We start from the raw sequence: 24,802 nt of genomic DNA, 5'->3' as shown, positions 1-24,802 counted from the left end.
CCTCAGTCAGAGGCTCACCTTCCCACCCGAAATTGCAGCGACCAACCTGCGCCCAGACCTAGTCCTCTGGTCCAAGTCCTGCCGGCGTGTCTTCATCGTAGAACTGACGGTCCCATGGGAGGAGGCCATCGATGAGGCATTCGAACGGAAGAGGCTGCGGTATGCCAACTTAGCAGTCGAAGCAGAGGGGCGGGGCTGGAACGTGAAGGTGTGGCCAGTGGAGGTGGGCTGCAGAGGCTTTGTAGCCAGCTCCACCACAAGGCTCCTGAGGGCAGTAGGGATCAGAGGACAGGCCCAACGGAAGGCAATCAGAGAACTGTCCACTGCAGCAGAACGGAGCAGTCACTGGCTGTGGCTGAAACGTAGGGACCCAACATGGGCTCCCAAATGACCACGTGGTGCCACCGTGCGACACACACCCAGGCCTGATCAGCCTGTGGTGGGCCAACCTCGGCAGAGGGTGTCTTGTGATAACTGGCCGAAACACCCAATGAGGTCGGGGACCACAACTGAAGATGTGTCGTACTGGTGGCACCAGGTGATCATTGCCAAATTCCACTCCACCCAAGAGGACATCTCCAACTCCACTCAATTGTTGTGCTGAATATTTAGGGATTTTAACAACCAGTCCTATTAAGAATCCTAATAAATATCTCATATACACCCACACTCACACAGTCACACACATAGACACTATACTACATGCAGTTCACAATCTTCTCCTATACATGTGCCTATCCTTGCCATCACCATACCTACAGGTAAAATTAAGATCCTCCCTAATTCTTACTCTGAACCATGGGATCACTTAAGGTTATACGCTACAACGTGAAAGGCCTTCACAATCCTATGAAATGAAAGAAAATCCTTAATCAGCTAAAAAGAGCCAACTGTCAGATAGCATTCCTACAGGAGACCCACCTGTCGGATATGGAACATGAGAAACTAAAGAAATCCTGGGCAGACAGCGTGTTCTACTCATCACATCAGTCAGGTAGAAAGAGAGGAGCGGCTATATTGATACATAGGCAGGTTAACTTTACACCAACAACGGTCCACAAGGACATTGAGGGAAGATTCATTTTAGTGAATGGATCTATAGATGGGATACATGTATCCCTCATGAACATTTGTCTTTCTTTTTATTGGACAGACATAGTGAAGACAGCGGGCATGTCAGCAGGCCATAGGCCAGATTCGATGCTAGACAACTGGACCACCCCAGGCCACCATGTGTTTACCCTTGATAGAAAAACATGTGGCCACATTTTCCCATTCAACTGGTATAATATAGAAGAGCAGGAGTTCAAGGAGATAACAGAGAATGAGTGAGTGGCTGCAAAGTTGGTTTGGTCGTTGCTGGCGACCATTATGAGTTGAGTGCGTCCTCTACAGTTTGAAGAATGCAACCACTTCCCTGTCCCTTCTAAGACTGGTGTGTGAAACTGACAGCAGAGGGAGATAGAGTCATTACAGTTTGTCTCCACACACACATCAGTAGGGTTGTCAGTAACACCCACTGCTGCTAGAAACTGTCCACCATTTCCAATTCTGTGCATTTTTTCCTCAAGATCTTTGTTTATTTTTTTCCCAGCACTAAATTAGTTCTCTTTTTCTTCACTTGTAATGATAGCTGTGGTGTAATGAAATGAATCATCTCATCATCTTGTCATCTTGTTCTGGTTGAAGAGACATACAGACACACAATCATGTGATGTTGTTTTAATGTTGTCAACAGGCTTAAAATAATCAGACATTGTAAGAAAGCTCACACTTTACAATGGATAAAGCAAACCACTATATGATGTTGAACATATAGCAAATGTATTTGAACATAATGGCAAATGTTGAAATGGTATACTTGATAAGGTATTAGTATAGAATTATTATCAGAATATTATAAATGATTATGCTGTTAGTTTCAGATTACATTTAATTTGAACAAATGCTAATATACAGAAGTTTATAGTTCTCAATAAACAACATTTAATTGCTAGTTAATGTCATAAAACTATCATGTTTTCAAATGAAAATAACCAAAAACAGAATAAAAGTTGATATAAAACCAAAATCAACTGTTTTTTAGTGTTCACATACTTATTTTTGCACTTGATTATCTTAAATCAAATAAGCTAAATACTGTATATACAAATAAGTAAATATAATAAGTACATATGGGTAGATAAAGCAGCAATATACAAAGATAACTGAACTCTATTTTGTAGATATTTCAAACATCTTCAAATCAAATAACTATCCAAAACCTATACCCGCACAACGTATTAACAACAAAAATGTCATCTATCAATCAATAATATAAAGCAAGTCCTTATTAGCTTACATACCATAGTCTCAGGTGCTGGGGGCAATAATCCCGTATTCATTCTTATCTTCATCTCTTTATCTCTGAGTCAAAGCTATGCTTTCCATCAGACAGTGCATTTCTCAGTTCATGTTTACAATACTCCCATTTAGTCAACAGTCCTTTTTTCAACATACAGTAGGCTACATTATACATTGTTTTGTTCTCATTTTCTTTTCACAAATTGAATCATCCCTAAATATATGTTAGAACCTTTCTGTGAGTGTTATTGTACACTGTTGTGCTGACTAGATAGGTGGTTATGAAATAAGCAGGGCTATCAAGTCCAAATGTACTTAGGTAGGTAAAGGATTACTTAATGCAGAATTTTATTCCACAAACCTTTCTTATTGTTTAACCAACCCTTCATATAGTCTCAAGTACACTATGACAAAATAAGCATTTTGCCAACCAGCATTTTAACATCCAATCACCCTCCGCCCTGCCTCGTCTGTGGGTGGTTCTGACGTTGCCAGATGGTCACCAGGAAGGGCGGACATCTTACGTGGCCATCTCTCAGGTTGCTCTGCTGGGGGACAATCTGAACACAGAATCTCTGCCATCTGTTCTCAGAGGTAAAGTGGTCTGTGACATCAAACCGGAGGCCACAGTTGTTGGCAAGTGGTGTCGGACCGAGGTGAGGCAATAGGTCATCGTGGATGGGGAATGTTGATTTCAGTCCAAGGGACATCCCCACCTCTTCTGACACATCCAATGGCAGCATAATGTATGCATTCTGCAAACGTTCTCCAGAGTTACACTTCATCTGCATAGACCAGCAGTATCCTCTACGGTCGTCTGTGGAGTAATACACAAACATTCTCATTCTCATTCTCTATACAGGTTAGTTCTATGGGACTCTAAATGCCCCCCCCAAAAAAACTGTAAATTGTGAATACTTCTGTGTAAAAACAATATTTCTAGGGTTATTCTTTTATTGATGACCACTTCAATTAGCAGAGCAGGTTGTTGATTTAGCATACAATTAGCACAAGGGGTAGTCTACTGTATTTTCCATCTATACAGTATATATGTTTTAGTGTGAGAGGGCAGTTTGCTAAAATAATTGATGTCCAAGACTCCTCAGAATGATGTTTTATGGTGTTCTCACCTGCTTTGGAGTCCCTGAAGCGAAGTGTCTGTGTATCCCTGGTCTCCTGCATTCTCCTGTAAGTCAGTGCAGTGCAGCCCAGCACACACTCTGACGGAGGGTCCGTATCTCTGGAGATCTCTTCCAACAGTGGATTGTCCCTCTCCCTACACACAATGGCCCCACCGAGGGTCACAAAGGCAATAAGCAGGACAGACCAAATGCTACAGGAGAGCCAAACAGTGGAAGTCCCCATTCTGACCCGTCCCAGCCGAGAGTCAAGACAAGGGACCAGATTAAGTGTAGCTGCTGCTCTTGCTGCTGCTGTATTGAGTCGTCGTTTCTATTCAGGTCTTTCTACCTCATAAACATGACTCCAAAATCCAATGTACAATTGAAGTCTCCAGCTCTCAGACAAAGACAGGTTAAAATGTTTAGAACATTAGCATTCTGTGCTACGGAAACCTTGAACCTCTTTTCAGAAGTGCGCAACAAGCTGTGATGGTGAGCCAACTATTCCCTGATTTTTTTTTCTCTTCTCTTGGCTGCTACTGGGGCTGCCAGAAAGGTCAGATAGATTGAGGATGATGTAGGCGTGAATAGATTAACTTGACAGCTGACAAAGCTATGGAAAGTCACTTCCATAAAAAAGACCATTGAGCATTATCTAGTGTTACTACCTTTTATTATACAGTATACAAAGGCTGCAATACAAATTACAAGACACAATATTGTAATTGAAGATATACATGTGTAATGTTGACAACAACTCATTTTAGTAGCCTGTATTCAGTGAATATACGTCAATTAACGAATACAAATCAATACAAATCATCAAACTACAGTATGTGATCAATGACAATATCTGAACTGTTAATGAAGCGGTGAATTAAAATAAGGCTTTAAATATCACTGTGATAAATATTATGTTGAAAATAAAATGGAAAATGTGAACTGTGAGGTAAAAATGTACAAGAATAAAATACCTTATATGTCAGGCAAAATATAAAATATAAAAAGGGTAGATATGTTTCCAAAAATACATAACATGAATGCCAAACCAGAAAAGAAGTTGTTCTCACCACAATGATCTTGTTTTGGGTGTTTGAGAACTGATAGACACAATATAAATCAAAAAGAACAAATGGGGAGTGGTTATGGGATGACAATAGAACTATCCTGTTGCAAGGGTTCAGAAATATAATCATACAGTGTTTTATCTATGATGTAGCAAATAAACCAGATTCAAATGTTTTTTTTTTGTCTGAGTACAATTACACTCGATAGAACACAATGTCTTAAGCAAAGCTTGAAGACTGGGGCACTATTGTTTGCCCCTGTGCCTAAAGCTGCCTCCCCTTTCAGTCGAAACATGAAATATGGAACTAAGCCAATGAGGGCAGTGCCAATCGTCCATTGTGGAAAAGTGCACGTACAGAGACAAAACATAAAAAACACACAAAATAATACGATATTGATAGCCATGGTGGACTGTGTAGAAACCTATGAAATCTAGAGAGTTAGGAACTATCTCCCCACTGGTTCTATGAACAATATAATTGTGTGAAGCTGCCCTTCAATAAACGAGTGCTCTACCTTTACTACATAGCCCACAGTGTAAGGCCCAACCCTCAGAGAGTTTTTGGCATTGGAAGCTCACACAGAGTTCACATTTTTGTGGAGAACACTCCGTAGCTTGTGTTTAATCCCTTGCCAGTCTCATGTCAAGGGGTCGTGAAATATTGCCCTCAGTAATAGCACAAAGCACATATGAGATTTCATTAAAGCGAGACAAACAACATTTATTCAACCATGACAGTCAGCTCTCCCTATTTTCCAACAGGCCAAATTCAGTTCTAAAAAATATTTATCATATCATAAGTAACTGAGAGCCATAAACCAATAGAAATTGTGATTTCAAATCTATTCAGGATTGTATACTGTAGCTGAATAACGGGATTAAAGTTTGAGATAATGTGGCCATGAAATGTAATACTAAACAAAAGTTAAATCAGGGACATTGAATTATTGCTTTTTGGTTCCAAAATGCAAGAAATGTTGCTTCTAACCCTAACCATAACCTTAAATTAGTGGTTGGTGTCAGTGGTTGCATGGATTGCTGTCTGTTCTTGTCCATAGACTGTTTTTAGGGTAAGGAAACAAATAATACATTTGTGATTTGGGTGAAGCAGCCCTTTAATTCCATAGCGAATACTTAGATAAGTATGATTAGTCTAAAGCACAAGTTGCTACTGGTGTTCCTCATCGTGATCGACCTTGCACCGGCTGTGCTCCAACAACCTATTTCCACACCTGCATAGACAAAGCACTGATATCTCCACCTGCAATAACCTGGGATCTCTCTCTCTCTCTCTCTCTCTCTCTCTTGTATTGGAGCACTCTGTTTCTCTAGTGTTTTCTTAGAAAGCAAATATGAAAACTGGACTGAATGACAACTGGGAAAGTGTTCATATCAGTTATGTATAAAACTGATCAAACCCAATCTGGTGCAGACTAAAATGTCTCACAGGCCAGGGAAAGCTGGCCAAGTCATAAATTATGTATTCAATTTGACAAGCCAAATACCAACAATTTAGTGGTTCACATAACCAAGTACTGCTGACTCACTGCTAGCTTCGCTCCTGTAACTGCCTGTCTGGGTACATGACTACACGATCTGTTCATCATAACTCACAAAATAATATGACACTGAGTAGAAACCTAGTAAATCTGGAGAATTAATAATTGTTTTATTGCCATGGAATCAACTTGTCAGTCAATGTTGTTGGAATTTGGTAGTTTATGCTGTAGGCAAGGGGTTAGGATTAGTTATAAACAATAAAATTGTGTGAAGCTGCCCTTCAATAAACGAGTGCTCTACCTTTACTACATAGCCCACAGTGTAAGGCCCAACCCTCAGAGAGTTTTTGGCATTGGAAGCTCACACAGAGTTCACATTTTTGTGGAGAACACTCCGTAGCTTGTGTTTAATCCCTTGCCAGTCTCATGTCAAGGGGTTGTGAAATCTTGACCTCAGAATATCTCAAGGCACATATGAGATTTCATTAAAGCGAGACAGACAACATTTATTCAACCATGACAGTCAGCTCTCCCTATTTTCCAACAGATCTCACATATGGGTGAGGGATGCTATGAATTTGGCAAATTCAGTTATAAAAACAATTTCTACTCCCAGAGGATAGTGTATAGTTCTTCTCGAATTGTCATAAGTAACTGCAATAGAGAGCCACAATCTATTTTGGAATATGCTATGAATCATCACAATTCTGCAAGCCAGGCTATCTACATGCTTACATGAGGTCTTTCATGGGCGGAAGATTTGGATCGTTGAGGTAGGGGGCTCTCTGGGATGGATCAAGGGTGGAGGGGGAGGGAGCATGGGGGGGAGCATGGGCGGGGGGGTTAATGCTCAGTCCTCTGTGGGCAGGGGGTGGTTGCCTGGTCCACAGCCACACGTACGGGTCAGCTGCACGGAGGAGATGACCAGGGTGCTGAATTCATCCATGTACAAGAAGGGCACTGACTCCTGGGAGGTGGGCTGGCAGCACTGCATCTGGACCAAGAGAGAGAGAGAGAGAGAGAGAGAGAGAGAGAGAGAGAGAGAGAGAGAGAGAGAGAGAGAGAGAGAGAGACTCAGTGTCATTGCCTGAGTGTGTCATTGCCTGAACATAACCATGAAAGTTTGGTTCTGTTTATCTAGCTACCGTCACAAGCGTTAGCATATTCAAAGCAAAAACCAATAGAAGTCAGTCTCCCCAGGTTTTTTTAAATTCCAAATCTACTCAGAAGGATTGTATACTGTAGCTGAATAACTAGTTTGAAGTGGGCATGAAATGTAATACTAAACAAAAGTTAAATTGGGGAAACTGACTTATTGCTTTTTGGTTCAAAAATGCAAAAAGAAGTTAGTTATAACCCTAACCCTAACCTTAAATTAGTGGTTGGTGTCAGTGGTTGCATGGCTTGTTGTCTGTTCTTGTCCATAGACTGTTTTCAGGGTAAGGAAGCAAATAATACATTTGTGATTTGGGTGAAGTAGCCCTTATAGCAAATGTAGCAAATATTTAGATAAGTATGATTAGTCTAAAGTACAAGTTGCTACTGGTGTTCCTCATCGTGATCGACCTTGCACTACCTCTCCAAAGCAAGGCTTAAAAGGGAGTTAAACAGGTGTTCCTCATCGTGATCGACCTTGCACTGCCTGTGTTCCAAACTCACATAGAACAACCTATTTCCGCACCTGCATAGACAAAGCATTGATATCTCCACCTGCAATAACCTGGGATCTCTCTCTCTCTCTCTCTCTCTTGTATTGGAGCACTCTGTTTCTCTAGTGTTTTCTTAGAAAGCAAATATGAAGAACTGGGAAAGTGTTCATAACAGTTATGTCTAACACTGATAAGACTAAAATGTATGACAGGCCAGGGAAAGCTGACCAAGTCATAAATGATGTATTTGATTGGACAAGCCAAATACCAACAATTTAGTGGTTCACATAACCAAGTACTGCTTAGCTCATGTAACTGTATCATTTCCACAGATTTCAACTTTGTTTACAAATATTTTACCTCTGAAGCAGTATGCTGCACATTGGGAGTGTGTGATTGGCAGCGCAAGGTGCTCAGGTCTAGGTGTGGGTTGCAGGGTGCACACTGGACATAGGTGAAACTCTCAGGGTAAATGACCCAGTTCTCCCAACCGAGATCTGTTGGAGACAGCCCAGTGTTAAATACCATGAGTAGCAATGACACACAATCACACACACACACACACACACACACACACACACACACACACACACACACACACACACACACACACACACACCTTTCAGGAAGATTTGAGAGGCCAGCTGACAGCACTTCTGGCCTGTACTGTTGTCAGCTCCAGGGCCCTCAAGGTGGGTTACAGGCACTAAGGGGGTAAATGAACCACAATTATAAGTAAAAAAAATATCAATAGGATACATGCATCGCATCAGAACACTAGAAATACATTGAAAAGTTACAACATACTTTGAGCTCTAGAACGAATTCTAGAAAAGCCTTCTTTCTCTATAATATGCTGGCCTACCTGCTTGGGTCTGGGCGGCGTGGGAAATGGCTGTGAAGGTAGTCTTCCACTGCTCTCTGATGCCGGTCAGCCCATCAGCAGTCAGCTGGGGCTCCTTCTGGACGTTGAGAGCTGCCAGAAGAGCCTTCCGGATGCTCTGTAATGACTCCCTTTGGCACCTGCTGCAGACATGACACAAACAGCTGAACAGGGACGAACACAGCTTATGAAAGTGCTTTTTCCCAATAAGCTGCACATGCCGGGGGGCGGGGGGGGGTGGGTCATAGACAGATTGGGAAAATCATAGACATAGACAGTCTGTTCTCAAACCTCAATTTTGTTTGGTCTGGCATTTTCACAGCAAATCAACAACACCATTTTGGTGGTGGAAAATTATTGCAGATTACCTCTCCAAAGCAAGGCTTAAAAGGGAGTTAAACAGTGCTTGGGAGAATAGACTTGAGTTCAAATAGTGACAATATAACTAATACTGTAAATCAAATCAATACATCTAGTAAGTACGTTCAATAACAATGTGGGACATGTAGTATGGGCAGCATATCTGAAGAAAGAAAGGACTGTAGTGGGACTAAAGCATTTGCTATCATTCTCTTTTCCTGGAAAAGACTGGTATGTCCCAAAGTACAGAGAGTAATATTGTGCAGATATGATCAATGATCACTTGTGACTGATTACAAAACCACAAAGAAAGGCTAAACAAGCTGGCCATGCATGCCCTTATCCCATCAGCTGGCCATGCATGCCCTTATCCCATCATCTCTAACCTCTTCAACCAAAGTCAAATCAAGATAACGATGTCATCAGGAGAGATTGATTGTGTTATTCATGCCTGGGAAGAACAGCATGTTTACTACCCTTGGCATGGTGATTCACAGCTGACTCATAACTACAGGTCAAGAACTTTTAACATAGATCAAGAGGCAGCCAAGAAAGCGAGTCAAAAATCCCTGCTCAGCAAGCATCCACCCACATTGACCTTGTCAAACAATATGGCTACTTTTAAACCCTTTACAACCCCCTGAACCTCAGAGATAAGCTTTACAAAGGCAAACGATAGCATTGTAAATGAATGAATTGCATTGTTCTGTTCTGTTCTGTTCTGTTCAATCAGTTTAGAGACTAACAGATATTTGCTTCAACCACAACCGTCTTTGGCTTATTATATACTATATACTGTAGATCCAGAGACTTGTTGGTCAAGTGTGAGTGCGATCTTAAATGGTTGGGATACTAACCTGTTGGTTCTGCTGGCGTGAGATCCAGATGCTGGAGCAGGTTCCTTCTCTGAAGGATGGATGACAAAAGTCCTCCCGAGAGAACAGCCAAGGAGCACAACCATCACATACAACGCAAAAGACATGTTGAAATCGCAGGCAGGCGGACTAGACACTAGCTGTCAGATCTAATCAGTGTTCTGTGATGGAGACAGAATTTGGTTCTGTTGGGTCGGTTGGCGGAGGAGGAGACTGGAGTGGTACGACTGATATGGATGCTCTAGTAGAGGCCAGGGTATCCAATTGAGGAACACTGGCCAGGAAGAGTGTGGCTATTGTTTCTGGTGTCCTGGGAACCTAGGTTTTATCTCTTCATACAACAGACTTGTCCTTGGAATACTTGACATTGTTTTCATGTTCCACACGTGAGAGGGGGTGTGAAAGAGAGAAAGGACAAGAGAGCGTGCGAGAGAGAGAGAGAGAGAGAGAGAGAGAGAGAGAGAGAGAGAGAGAGAGAGAGAGAAAAAAATATTTTTTGGGTGCTGGTCATGAGTGCTAGAGCTATGTGTTAGTTTCAGAGAGAAATGATACAATAATGAGAGTATCCATTTGCAGGTGTTTGATATGAACCAAAATAAGTAGACACATTTTTTATGATATGTGTCTGCGTGTGTGTCTGTCCGTTTGTCTGTGTGTGTGTGTGTGTGTGTGTGTGTGTGTGTGTGTGTGTGTGTGTGTTGATTGGTGGAAGAGTGGGGGGGTGGGTGGGGGGGGGGGGGGTCTATTGTGAGTACTGAACAAAATGTATTGCGTAAATAAAATTACTGAAAATGTGTAAAAAATGTAAATATAATTAACAAAAAAACATATTGAAATTAAAATGTGTAATATTCGGTGGGAGTCCTCTAAATGTGCATAAACTGTGTTACATGTATTTACCATCCACTACATCCACTGATCTTATCTGGAAGGGTTCAAGTAAAGGGTTAGCCAAGCATCATGTGCCACATGAGTTTCAATGTTAACAATAGTATTCTATATGTATATATAATCTCAAAATGTATTTAAAATATAAATCAACCATTATCTAGCTACTATCCAGTGAAAGTCAATGATCCTCAAGTCAACACCAGATCAGATTGTCTCAACACACCAGAAAACAGACCCTGTAAGACAGAGAGACACAAAGAAGCCATGGAGCTTTGAGCTTTTGGGGCTTTTTCAGGGGGTGCTTGTTTGGGAGGGTTGGGGGGAGCGGGTGTTAGCCATGAGCCAGGTGTTAGCCATGAGCCAGCGGGTGTTAGCCATGAGCCAGGAATACTGGGAGACGATGACCAGACGGCCCTTGGTGAGGGGAAGTTGTCTGCTTCCTTAACCTCCCCATACCTTTGGCTGAACATGAAAGGCTCCAATCTCCACTGATATCCAAACGTACAATATTTGTGCTTTGCACCTGCCATTCAAGGACAGAGATTCCAGATGGCACAATGACGGTATTTGTGTGTATTCAGAAAGCATCCACGTATTATAGTACAGTAGCCAACAAGACTTCCAGACATGAAAGGAATGGCAACTCTAAATCCTTAAACCCCTCTTTGCAAAGAGTAGATTTAAGGTTTAAATGAGGTCACACAGAGTAAACATTCACTCAACTGACCTGAGACGAACTCCCTCCAAGCAGCACTTCAAATACATGTTAGACCAGTTTCACAGACAAGGCTTAAGCCTAGTCCTGGACTAAATCACACTTTCCATGTCAAATCTCCATTGAAGATGCTTTTTAATCTAGGATTAGGCTCAAATCTTGTCTGTGAAACCGGCCCGTTGAATAAATACAGTAAGCTGCAAACCATGAACCATAACGTCAACACAGAAGCAGGAATGTTTGATACAAGCTGAGGCACCACCTGTTGGAGATAATGTTGTCCTTACCCAGCCCATCTGGTCGATGCTGCATGTAAACAAAGGGCAGAGGTTACCTGCAGGTTGTCCTGCAAGATGGACCTGCATGATACAACTGCATGACATTGACCTGCATGACATAGACCTGCATGACATAGACCTGCATGACATAGACCTGCATGACATAGACCTGCATGATACAACTCCATGACATAGACCTGCATGACATAGACCTGCATGACATAGACCTGCATGACATAGACCTGCATGATACAACTCCATGACATAGACCTGCATGATACTACAGCATGACATAGACCTGCATGATACAACTCCATGACATAGACCTGCATGACATAGACCTGCATGACATAGACCTGCATGATACTACAGCATGACATAGACCTGCATGACATAGACCTGCATGATACTACAGCATGACATAGACCTGCATGATACAACTCCATGACATAGACCTGCATGACATAGACCTGCATGATACAACTCCATGACATAGACCTGCATGATACTACAGCATGACATAGACCTGCATGATACAACTGCATGACATTGACCTGCATGACATAGACCTGCATGACATAGACCTGCATGACATAGACCTGCATGACATAGACCTGCATGACATAGACCTGCATGACATAGACCTGCATGACATAGACCTGCATGACATAGACCTGCATGACATAGACCTGCATGACATAGACCTGCATGACATAGACCTGCATGACATAGACCTGCATGACATAGACCTGCATGACATAGACCTGCATGACATAGACCTGCATGATACAACTCCATGACATAGACCTGCATGACATAGACCTGCATGACATAGACCTGCATGACATAGACCTGCATGACATAGACCTGCATGATACAACTCCATGACATAGACCTGCATGATACAACTGCATGACATTGACCTGCATGACATAGACCTGCATGACATAGACCTGCATGACATAGACCTGCATGATACTACAGCATGACATAGACCTGCATGATACAACTGCATGACATTGACCTGCATGACATTTACCTGCATGACATTGATCTGCATGACATAAACTTAGGCACCAGGTGAACTGCACACAATCAAATGAACACTATTAAATCAAATCATGAGCCTGGTACACTCCCAACTTGGAAATAACAGGAGGTGTCAGATGCACCACTTGATGACGCCAGATGCACCACAGATGATGTTTCATATGTCAAGTTGATGCAAATAGTAGCCCTGTAATTCAAGTTGCTCAGTCTCAAAGTTGCAGCCTTTGACTTGCCAATACATTTGACACAATGCCCAATGTTAACTAGCTACACTATCGAAAAGCTAGCAGTGAGTTTACCATCTTAACTCAGGTACAGAACTAGAAAAGGTACTAGAAAATAAGAAAGGATATACAGGCTACTGTAGTAACTGGCACAGCAACTTTGTCATAACATTTACCTGACAGCCATAGCAACATGTATGTATGAGACCTGAGTTACGTCAGTAATGACATAAGCAATAGATAAACTTGCATAACACCTAAAGGGTGTGGTCTTCAATCAGTGAGTTTGTCTTAACAAAGTTTTAACAAGTCTTAACAAACCAAAACAAACATTGCTCAATGTTTATGGAACGTTCGAGGTGAAAATGACCTCAGGTCTCAACATCTCATGCCCAGATGATACTGCTGCACCACACCCCGAGGTCAGATGCACTCAGGGGAGGCTGGTGGAGGTAGAAATTGGAGGACGGACTCCTGTTTGATACCATTCCTCATTCCATCCCATGCATTACAATGAGGCCGTCCTCTGATTTCTACCTCCACCAGCCTCCTCTGGCAGATTCAGGATGAACTGAACTATAAATACATTCTATGTGGTTTCAATTACAAAATGTAGCTTATGTAGTCATGAAATACTGTATAATATGAGATATTTAACACTCTGAGAATCTTTGACCCTCGGATGACGAATCCAAATCTACAACAATATTATATAAATCTGCCCTTCACTATGGACCACCTGACCTATTGCACCACACCGCATTCCACATGAGTTTACTGTTCAGCACTTGAACAGCCAGAGGAGGATGTGTCTCCCTGGAATCTGGTTCCTCTCAAGGATTCTTCCTCCCAGGAAGTTTTTCCTTTTCCACTGTGTCTTATATTTCTCTTTATAGTATATACTCACTGAACATATTATTAGGAACACCACCTGTACACCGTCGCGTTCATTCAGGTGGTGTAATGGTGTGGGGGAATGTTTTCTTGACAAACTAACAAAGAAGAAAAGTCCTTGAGTGTGTCTAGTAGTCTCCCACTGTCTCCCTTCTCTCAGTGGCATAGGGAGTCACATCACAGACGGCTGGTGGGCAGGATGTCAGTGTCTCACAAAGGCCTTTTCATTTGCAGATCAGGTTTTGTCGAGGGTGTTGCAGGTGCTCTCAAAGCTGACTACACCGATTACATTCTTAAATGAGATGAAACACAGGGATAGAGATTCAACAGACTTCAGATTCTGTGAAAGAAAGATGTTCACATAGTGGGCTGTATTGGCAAGGATAGAACAGAATCTTAGTCTGCTTTTGCACATGATCCACAGCAAACCGATTTCTAAAGGCAAGTAGAAATGTAATGGGTTTGTGTGGCAGAAATACATCAATACAGAGACTATCTGTTCTCACAGGCAGCAAAACCAGCCTTTTACAACTTTTAGCAGGTCTAGCCTGACATAACCTTGGATTTGGTTTTGGCAGAATATAATTATAACTTTCCCAGTAGTGGAATGCCTGGGAATATGAAAAGAGCATCTCCAGAAATGACAGGAATTTGATATCTCCAAACTGTGGTTCTAGCCAAGTACTAATTAAACCACCTATATTTACCCTTTCTCTATAAAGAGATGATGGAAAAAGTCAACACTATTCCCCTGAGACAACAAGCCTCTGAAAAGAGAAACACTTGAGGACCGTAGAGAGACTCTGGTCAGCTGTCTGGCTCAAAAGTATTTTTAAGTCTTCTTGGTCTCAAAAAAGGCTTGACACAAAACAATCAGAGAACAACTAATCCCATTAGAGTTAATTGTTTCTTTGGTAGAGCTAGCACCCTAACCCTGTATTGATTCATAAATTAATTACAAAGCGACTGGCTTCAGTAGAATAGACCTGAACTGAATTAACCCTAAATGTGAATTTTATTGAAAAGATTGAAATGGAGAATGAACTGAATATCCTCCTACAATTGGGGCAGACCTGTCTCCAGCACAAACCCTCGTTCTCCATCCAGTTGTTGCCCTTTACGAGAGCCTTGATCCATCTATTCAGGGCAGAGGCCAGCCATAGTGAGGCTTAATCCTAATCCACTTGTGTCTTGTTTGTTTTGATTAAGTGGTCACAAGGCTCAGTCAAGACACTTGGCAATGCTGCTCAGTGCTCACAAGCCAGCAGCAGTGGAGAGAGCTAAACTACACACAGGCAGCGTGACATAAGCCCTGCATGTTCCACAGCAAATCAACAAGACGTCCCCTGTTTTAAACAAGCATGATTGTGGAATCCTTTGACGTTCACTGTCTCCTCTCTGGACACACTGGTCAAGATGCCAGGACTGTGGAAAAGAACGCAGCAGGCTCTCTAATGAGATGCTGAAATACTGAGGAAGTGGCTAGAGGCAACGCGGCCAGGTAAGGTTACTCTTGGCCATTCTGGTGCAGTGTGTCAAAGTGAGGAGGGGATGTTGTTTATTAGGGAAGAGAAGATTTCTACTAGTGTTGTTCCGATACCGATACTAGTATCGGCATGGCCACCGATACGCACAAAAATGCTGGTATCGGTATCGGCGAGTACTAACAAAAAAAAAATCCGATTTTTTTTTTTTTTTTTTTTTTTTTTTTTAAGTACTAAAGTTATTTTGTTTGTAAATGTTCACTTGCTGTTGCACTACTACTACGACTGTTTTATATCTTAAATGGATATTGCACTGATTGGCATCTGTGAGAGCCACATTTCAGGTTTTATAAGGGGTTGATTTTCTTGTCACCATACCAGGTAGACAATAAAAAAAAGTTCTATAGTATTCACTCTCTGTTGGTATTTTTTCCTGTTTTACAAAGGTTTTGAGCAGTGCCAGACTAAGTGTTAGCAATAATTTTACATCGAGGTGAGTATGCGGCTCCAAATTTTTTTTTTTTTTTTTTTTTTTTTTTTTTTTCCTTTTCAAAAACCGGTATCGGATCGGTACTCGGTATCGGCAAGTACTGCACGGTCAGGTATCGGTATCGGTATCGGGATCAAAAAATGGTATCGGAACAACACTAATTTCTACATGATTAGATTATTGTTAGCACTGTTAACGTATTTACTGAAGCATACGCCACTTCAAGAATATGTATAATTAAGAAGGTTGCTCATTATTACTCATAGTTACTCATTACTATTCAATTACTGTATTACAATACAATATGTCCTAATACCAACATTATTACTAATTAATTAACGTGTAATAAGAAAACAACCAATTGTAAAGTGCACCAGTCATTAAACACTATTCACTTACAATGTTTTGGGGGGGTTCTTTTACCTGAAAAGACGTGAAACCGCTCTGGTCACTCCTCAAACAGAAGATAGTGGCCAATCAGAGTGCAGGGGGTAGGCAGGACCCAATTAATCTCAGATTACTGGCCATCTGGCTCTTATTGATATGAGAGGCATTCACATTGTTGACATCCGAGAAATTAATCTCAATCTGGCCTGCCAATGTCTCGAGTTTCATCACATGCATATCTTTCCCAAATCCATTGTGGAATCTTTACTAAAGAGGATGCATAATTATTAGTTGCCACTGTTATCTCACTACAAATGAAACCTAGTCTGTGCATATGCAATAGAAAGAAAACTGATTGAATTTGTCAGAGGGTTTTTGTGTACTGTATCTCCAATGTTTGTAAAACATGTAGTTTATTCAGGATCAACTTTCATTCTCACCCCAATCGTCTCTATGTGATGGTTGTATCTGGCAGTGAAAGGAGCAAAGGGTCATGGGATGTGGCATTGCAAAATCTGATCAATTGCAGCTGAAGAAATGTGGAAAAGGTAGATCTTCCATGATCAATCTTTTAATAAGACTAAAAGTCTATCATATTTCAAAGATGATGTCATGATATCAATTAGATGAAAAATGTTTTCGATAAGACTGTCTTTGTAATCCCTCTGGTGATGCTAGTGTGTAATTACCTATTGCTCATCCTTCCTTCCTGGGGTGGGGCCTGTTGTTCGTCTCTTCTCTCCAGCGAACCTCTCCGTCCATGCTGCCACTGGTGAGTGGATCACTCTAGAGATGATCGGAGATTGAAGAATTTTAATCTATAATCTATTAATTGAATTCTCCAGCACTTATAATTGTTTTGGCCGTCAGACAAGATATAAATAGCTGTAAACACTACTACTCAGACAGTAGTCTGACAGGTGAGCCATGAGAAGATCTCATAATGTTATTATTGTAGTGGCCCTGCATGCCCTGAGCAGGGCTGTGGTCCAATTCAGTTCATGTCAGTTGGATAAGAAATGGAATTTCACCACAGGAGAGCATTATCATTTATGTTATCCAGTGGAGGCTGGAAGAGGTAGATATCAGAGGGCAAGCTGATGCGTGTTTGATACCATTCCTCATTCCGTTCCATGCTTTACAATGAATCCATCCTCCGATTTCTACCTCCACAAGCCTCCCCTGGTGTGGACCAAAGGAACAGTAGCTGCTGCATGAGCTGAACCCTAAACTAAACTACCGTAAACTAAATAATGACTGTGTCAATACAATGTGCAGACAAATAGATAGACAGGCCAGTGTGTTTTGGCTTGACTTGATTCAATTCGTGCTTGCAGTTAAAAGCTACCAAACTGAACGAAATGGAGAATTAACAACGGTTACTTTCACATGAACAAAGCCTATTTTGAAGACAGGCTGAAGACAAACAAACATGTCACTGTTGCCTTGTGTTCTCGCATCCCTTGTCCTGCTGCCCCCCTCTCCCTCCTCACCCAGCTATGAAGGCAGCTCTGCTGATCCAGCGCTGGTACCGTCGGTACGTGGCCCGGCTGGAGGTGAGACGCAGGTGTACCTGGAACATCTTCCAGTCGATTGAGTATGCCGGGGAGCAGGACCAGATCAAGGTGGGATCACGTGTCAACAACCACTCACAGTGTTGTGATTTAGTCCTAGGTTAAATCACATTGACACATCTCTATTGAAGATGCTTTTTTTTAGTCCAGGAGTAGGTATAATCTACGTCCAGGATACTGGTTTTGTGCCCCAAACTGGCTGTCTATTAGTATATCTAGAATCTCCATCAAGACTTGTGTGCACAAAATAATAATATTTTAAAACCATACAAATGGATGACTGAACAGAACAATTATTCTTTAGTGAAATTCCCTTTTAATGTTTTTATAACTATGACCATGTTAACCCCATCTGCTTGACCTGTCCATTGACTGTTGGAGCCTTCAGATATAGCTCAGATTTGTCATGACCAACTGTCCCCTTTCTCCCTCGTAGCTCTACAACTTCTTCAGCTACCTTATGGACCACTTCACTCCTACCAGCACCGAGAGTAAGCTTTCCTCCCACTAGCTTGCATCAGTAGTAGGCGACTTAAAGGGACACTTCACCCATTTTTTAATATCACATTCATTATCTCCAGCACCATACCAGAGTCCACAGTTTTCTCTGTAGTCAATAACAGAAGAGAAAAGGTCCTAATGATGAATTCAATGATTGTATGATTTTCAAAAACTACAGCCACACATCCTAATTTCCTTAGGACCTTTTCATTTATCTTTTGGACTACAGAAACATAGTCCTTTTCACATACTGTATATATAGACACTGGTATGGTGTTGGAGATAATGAATGTGATATAAAAAATGGGTGGTGTGTCCCTTTGAATGAATGGACTTTATTGTCATTGCTACAGTACAGGTACCAAACAACGAAATTTAGGAGGGGTGGCTCCCCTGGTGTTAGGAAAGGGACAAAAAAAAAACTTTTAGAAAAAGAAAAATCACAAGAAGGTAAGGAGCTGGTTTACATAAATAAAGGCTATGTACACAATCCACTGTACTATACTGTACAGATAGTCGACTAGGGTTGTCATATTGCACAATAGTATTTTTTCACGTTATTTAAAGTGTCACAGTTTGCAGGCTTGAAATGTACATGTTTGTGCCTCAGCACTACACCTGATTTTTTCAGTCCAGCAGCTGCCATACAATCCGTCCAGACTGTCCAGGGCCCAGAACTTAGGCCTGCAGTGGAGCGGACCCTTCTGACCCTTTAACCGCAGTTAGCCTACATACTCTAGTCTATACACTTAACTAGACCCCCCTGTGCCAAATCCAGGGAACCTGATCTCCCATATCTTCCGTGAGAATGGGATCTGTCGCGACGTCGAATGGGAGAGGTACTTCTGCTACAAGAGCATCGAGGTGCCTCAAGCCTACAAAGGCCCTCACCTCTCCTTCCCCATGACCTTCGCAAATGCCGCAGAGCTGATGGAGGCCTTCAAGCACAAGCAAGTAGGTATCCCTACCAGTGGAGGCTGGTGATGGTAATTGTGACGGCAGCTGGTGAAACAAGGAACAAGTCGGCAACCAATCAAATTGTTCTGACTTTTATTCTGAAAAATGTAAATACATTTCGACATTGTCAAAGATCAATGACACACACGCTAGTCAAGCCAAAACAATACAATGCAATGGATTCGGTGAGTAATCCCCACTACTACCTAGCTATAGCTAGCTTAACTATGACACTACTTTACATTGTTAGCAGGCTCACAAAACAAGCTGTGTTAGTTGACTAGCGAGTGTGTCATTGATTTTCAACAACATTGACATTTATTTTTCTGAAAACATTTCATCGGCTGCCGACTTGTTCCCAGTTTCACCAGCTGCTGTCACAATTAGTAATGCATGGAATGGAATGAGGAATGGTGTCAGGAACATTCCAATCCTCATCAATTCTCAATCCATTTCATGTATTACAATGAGCCCAACCTCCTATTTCTGCCTCCACCAGCCTCCCCTGCTCCCTAGGCAAGGCAAGGCAATGATATAGTTATAGTTATAAGAGAACAGTGTACATGTGACAGATGTGTGTGATTAGTGACCATGGCTAAGACCTTTGTGTCATCTCCCCCACCTAATACCTAGGCCTTAGGCCAGAAGGTTTCAAAATCAGTCAGCCACACACACACACATACACACACACACACACACACACACACACACACACACCCACACACACCCACACACACCCACACACACATTAATCTATGTCCTGATTGTGGAGCAGTGTCAGATGAGAATAGACTCCTTTCTTCATGTTAGCCTCAAGCCTCCTTTAATCTCTGGGCTGTTTTTCCTAGTAGCAGCTCCATACTCGATACGTCCTGCAGCTTCTTGGGGAGACCTGGAGGATTCTCAGAATCCTCCCCAACATCAGTCAGATCTCCACCTGCCACAGCCAGGAGATCACCATCTGTGGTAGGAACTACAGGCCTCAAGGGACTCTGTATTTCAAAACTGGTTTCAGAGCTTCTGTTCTCTGTTTCACTTGTTGTCTTCAATTGTGGTTATTTCCATTATGAGATCAATGACGCGATTATCAATTATTTGCACCCTTAGGAGACTTACATGGGCACCTTGAGGATCTGTTGTTGGTTTTTTATAAGGTGGGTAAAGTGGTTATGACTTGAGTTGAGTCCATCATGCAATCACACCAGTGGATTTGGGGTTCCTTTTTCCAATAATAATTCTGTAATAACAAAAATGCTCTATTACTACGTAATTACCAAGCAATAACTTAATTGTTACGTAATTACCAAGTTCATGGTATTTGATAAGGCCTCACACATATCTTCATTATTCCCACCAGAATGGCTTGCCATCATGTGAGAGGCCATACGTCTTCAATGGAGACTTTGTGGATCGAGGCAAAGACTCCCTTGAGATTCTCCTCATCCTATTTGCTTTCCTACTGGTGTATCCTAATGACGTGCATCTCAACAGAGGGAACCATGAGGATCACATTGTTAACCTGAGGTAGTGTCACACACACACACACACACACACACACACACACAGGTTCTACTTATGAGAAACATCTGCCAACGCTGCTTTCTTTTTCCAGGTATGGCTTCACCAAAGAGGTGCTGGGTAAATACAGGGTAGGTCTAATCTTGAGCAACTCTATATAGCCTATACTGAATGTTTACGTGCATGCATTGTCTATCCCTCATTCCAAAATCCAACATTAAAACACACTATGAGGCACTATAAGGCTCTCTCAGTACATAATATGCTCCAAATAAGGATGAGCCCGGCTTCATTAGCACAGTCATTAACACAGCAATACAACACAGCTCCGGTATCCTACTGTTGGGAGGAGACTTCAACTGCGTTATGTCCCAGCTAATGGATAGACAACCTACCTCCAAAACTCCCACTTCTAGAATGAGTAGAATGCTTTTGTCGATAGAATCAGGCCTAGTGGACGTTTGGAGAAGCAGATTCCCTAAAGGTAGAGATTTTACTTTCTACTCGCACAGACATTCATCTTATTCGAGAATTTATTATTTCTTTACACCCAAAGCAGAACTACACAGGATAGAAGACATAAAGATCTTACCAATTACTCTATCTGATCATGCACCTCTTGCATTATCATGGAACATAGGCCACAGGCCAAAAACCAAACAATGGAGATTAAATACATCACTTCTAAATGATGAGGAATTTATCACATTTGTAACAACTGAACTAAAGTATTACCTAGAAACTAAAGACTCACCTGAAATATCACCTCTCATCCTATGGGACTGTGCTAAGGCATACATTAGAGGTCGCATTATCTCATACGCGAGCGCGGGAAAAAAAGAATAGAGAAGCAAAACAAGGAGAATTAGAGGATAAAATAAGGCTGCTTGAACAACAGCATAAAAGAACACCAACCTCCAATCTACTTAATGCTCTCAAACAAGCACGCAGGGATCTAAATAGCCTAATCACTGGGATTCTTAATAGGACTCGATGTTAAAATCCCTAAATAATTAGCACAACAATTGACTGAGTGGAGTTGGAGATGTCCTCTTGGGTGGAGTGGAATTTGGCAATGATGTGGCAATTTGGCAATGATGAAAAGATTGAGGACAATTTAAGGTTTACCAACCAAAAATATTATGAAAATGGAAACCGAGCTAGTAGATTATTAGCACTAAGACTAAAAAAACAACAATCATCGAATATAGTACAGAAATTAAAAACTCATAACTCGACACTCACAAAACCTGATGAAATCTCAAGGTCTTTTGCAGAATTTTATAAATCTCTTTACAAAAATAGGGACACCTGCACAGATGATGATGAATTGACAGCATTTCTGAAAGACATCAAACTAAAAGAGCTATCTGAGCCTATGGCAAAAGAACTAGATGAACCAATTGAAGAATGGGAAATACAAGTGATCTCTACACTAAAAAACAATAAAAGTCCTGGACCGGATGGGTTTAGTAATGAATTCTATAAAACATTTAAAGAGACAGTATGTCCCTTATTGCTAAAAGCATACCACCATACATTGCAATCTGGAACCACGGCCCCCTCATGGAGGGACGCAACAATAGTTGTAATACATAAAGAGGGCAAGGACCCCACCCAATGCCAATCATACAGACCCATCTCACTTTTATGCACCGACCTACGTATATTAACAGCCATCCTAGCAAGACGCGTCAATACAATTATCACACAAGTTATCCACCCCGATCAGACCGGGTTTATAAAGGGAAGATACTACGGGGACAACATAAGAAGATTACTAAATATTATGACTCACCCAAAAGTTAAGGAGGAAGAAGCGGAAGGGGTAGTGGTGGTCTAGTGGATAGTGAGTTGGACTTGGGATCGGAAGGTTGTGAGTTCAAATCCCGCCTGAAGCCACACCACTACTAGTGTGCCCTTGGGTAAGGCACTTAGCCCTCAGTTACTCCAGGGGGAATGTCCCTGTAATTCGTAATTGTAAGTCGCTTTGGATAAAAGCGTCTGCTAAATGGCAAAATTATTATTAATTAATTATTAGAAGCAATGATAATATCCCTCGATGCCCAAAAGGCATTCGATCGAGTATCTTGGCAATACCTATTTCAAACTCTAAAACGACTCAAATTTGGCCCCAATTTTATAAAATGGATTCAAACACTATATTCAAATCCACAAGCTGCTGTAAAAGTGAATGGATTTCTGTCGGACCGATTTACTCTAGAACGGGGTTGCAGGCAGGGGTGCTCTTTGTCGCCCCTGCTGTCTGCACAACCGCGGAGAGAAATGCGCTACAGAGAGTCGTGAGAACAGCCCAGAAGATCACCGGCGCCCCCCTCCCCTCTCTGGAAGAGCTGTACAACACACGCTGTCTCAGGAAGGCCTCCAAGATCTCCAGGGACCCAACCCACCCTGGGTACGAACACTTTACCCGGCTGCCCTCGAAAAGGCGGTACAGGACCATGTTCGCAAGGACAAACAGACTGAAGCACAGCTTCTACCCCAGGGCCATCCAGGCCCTGAACACAGCAAAGACCTAGGTTCTGGGCCCTGGACAGTCTGGACGGATTGATGGCAGCTGCTGGACTGAAAAAATCAGGTGCAGTGCTGAGGCACAAATATGTACATTTCAAGCCTGCAAACTGCGACACTTTAAATAAATGTGCAATAACACTATGTGCAATATGACAACCCTAGTCGTCTATCTGTACAGTATAGTATAGTGGATAGTGTACATAGCCTTTATTTATGTAAACCAGCTCCTTCCCTTCTTGTGTTTTTTTAAAGTTTTTTTTTCTTTCCTAACACCAGGGGAGCCACCCCTCCTAAATTTCGTTGTTTGGTACCTGTACTGTAGCAATGACAATAAAGACCATTCATTCATTCATTCATTGATATCAGTATTGAACCACTGGCACAGCTCATTAGAGACGACGACAACATAAAGGGACTGACAATAAATGAGGAACAACATAAATTATCATTGTATGCAGATGACATGCTTCTTTATCTAACTGAACCTGCAACAACAATCCCACGCCTAAAAGATCTTATTTCCAACTATGGGTACTTCTCGGGTTATAAAGTAAATGTTGATAAAACAATGGCTATGGACATAGGAGGTAGAATTCCACAAACAATCAAAATCCAGAGTGAGTTTAAATGGCCCAAGGATGGTATTAAATATCTTGGCATTCAAATCCCCTCATCGTTAGAAAACCTAAGTGATGCAAATTACAAAAGCATAATCCAAAATATCAGTAAAGATCTAGACTGCTGGTCAACACTTCCCCTGTCTCTATTGGGTCGTATTGAGAGTGTACGCATGAATGTGCTGCCTAGGCTTCTATACCTGTTCCAGATGCTACCCATCGATATCCCCAAATCCACATTTGATAAGTGGGATAGACTCATCTCAAAATTCATATGGCAAAGAAGGCGCCCAAGAATCAGACTTAAAACACTACAACTATCTAAACCATATGGTGGGTTGAAACTCCCAAACCTAAGATACTACTTCTGGGCGGCCCAGCTAAAGCCTCTAACAGCATGGATCCAAGACTCTTCATATACACGATGGCTCAACATTGAAAAAAGTTTATGTTCGATGCCCTTACAGACCTTGCCTTTCATAGATGTCCCTCTAAAGGAAACTCAACTAGGTGAATGGACCAGAGTCACACTAAAGATTTGGAGGAAAATAAAACTCTCATTTGGCTTACCTAAAGCAATCTCAGCATTATCCAATATTGGTCTTATGAAAAATTTCGAACCCTCCAATACAGATATAGGGTTTAGAAATTGGTCGGATCATGGACTTACTAACTTACACCAACTCCATAAAGACGGTAGCCTTAAATTTGAACAGTTAAGAGAGGAATTTAGGCTCCCTAACACAGACTTTTTCAGATATCTACAATTAAGACGCTTCCTAACAAAACATAGAGAATGGAATAAAGTCTTGGAGCCCACTGAAATCGAAGAGATCTTGATAAAGCTGCAAAAAGGAAACGAGAATAAGAAAATTATAGGTGACCTTT

The 24,802-nt window shown here is 41.7% G+C and overlaps 2 protein-coding genes across 2 annotated transcripts; one reads left to right on the top strand and one right to left on the bottom strand.

Moving 5' to 3' along the window:
- Positions 1–6,882: 6,882 nt before the first annotated feature.
- On the bottom strand, positions 6,883–9,906 carry LOC308164094 (bone morphogenetic protein 6-like; the record flags this gene model as incomplete). Its single annotated transcript, XM_080538247.1, has 5 exons — positions 6,883–7,026; positions 8,042–8,178; positions 8,301–8,387; positions 8,547–8,704; positions 9,782–9,906. 5 exons carry the CDS (start codon positions 9,904–9,906, stop codon positions 6,883–6,885), a joined length of 651 nt encoding a protein of 216 aa, XP_080394373.1.
- Positions 9,907–17,711: 7,805 nt separating this feature from the next.
- LOC308164093 (serine/threonine-protein phosphatase with EF-hands 2-like) lies at positions 17,712–20,923 on the top strand (the record flags this gene model as incomplete). The annotated part of the gene is made up of 7 exons (XM_080538246.1): positions 17,712–17,837; positions 18,223–18,277; positions 19,066–19,241; positions 20,096–20,210; positions 20,352–20,398; positions 20,602–20,768; positions 20,857–20,923. 7 exons carry the CDS (start codon positions 17,712–17,714, stop codon positions 20,921–20,923), a joined length of 753 nt encoding a protein of 250 aa, XP_080394372.1.
- Between the last annotated feature and the right edge of the window lie 3,879 nt (positions 20,924–24,802).

The sequence above is a fragment of the Nansenia antarctica genome (assembly GCF_963989245.1).
Source record: "Nansenia antarctica genome assembly, chromosome: 8".
NCBI lineage: Eukaryota > Metazoa > Chordata > Actinopteri > Argentiniformes > Microstomatidae > Nansenia > Nansenia antarctica.
The sequence above is the reverse complement of the archived record's forward strand: the minus strand, read 5'-3'. Positions and strand labels throughout refer to the sequence as shown.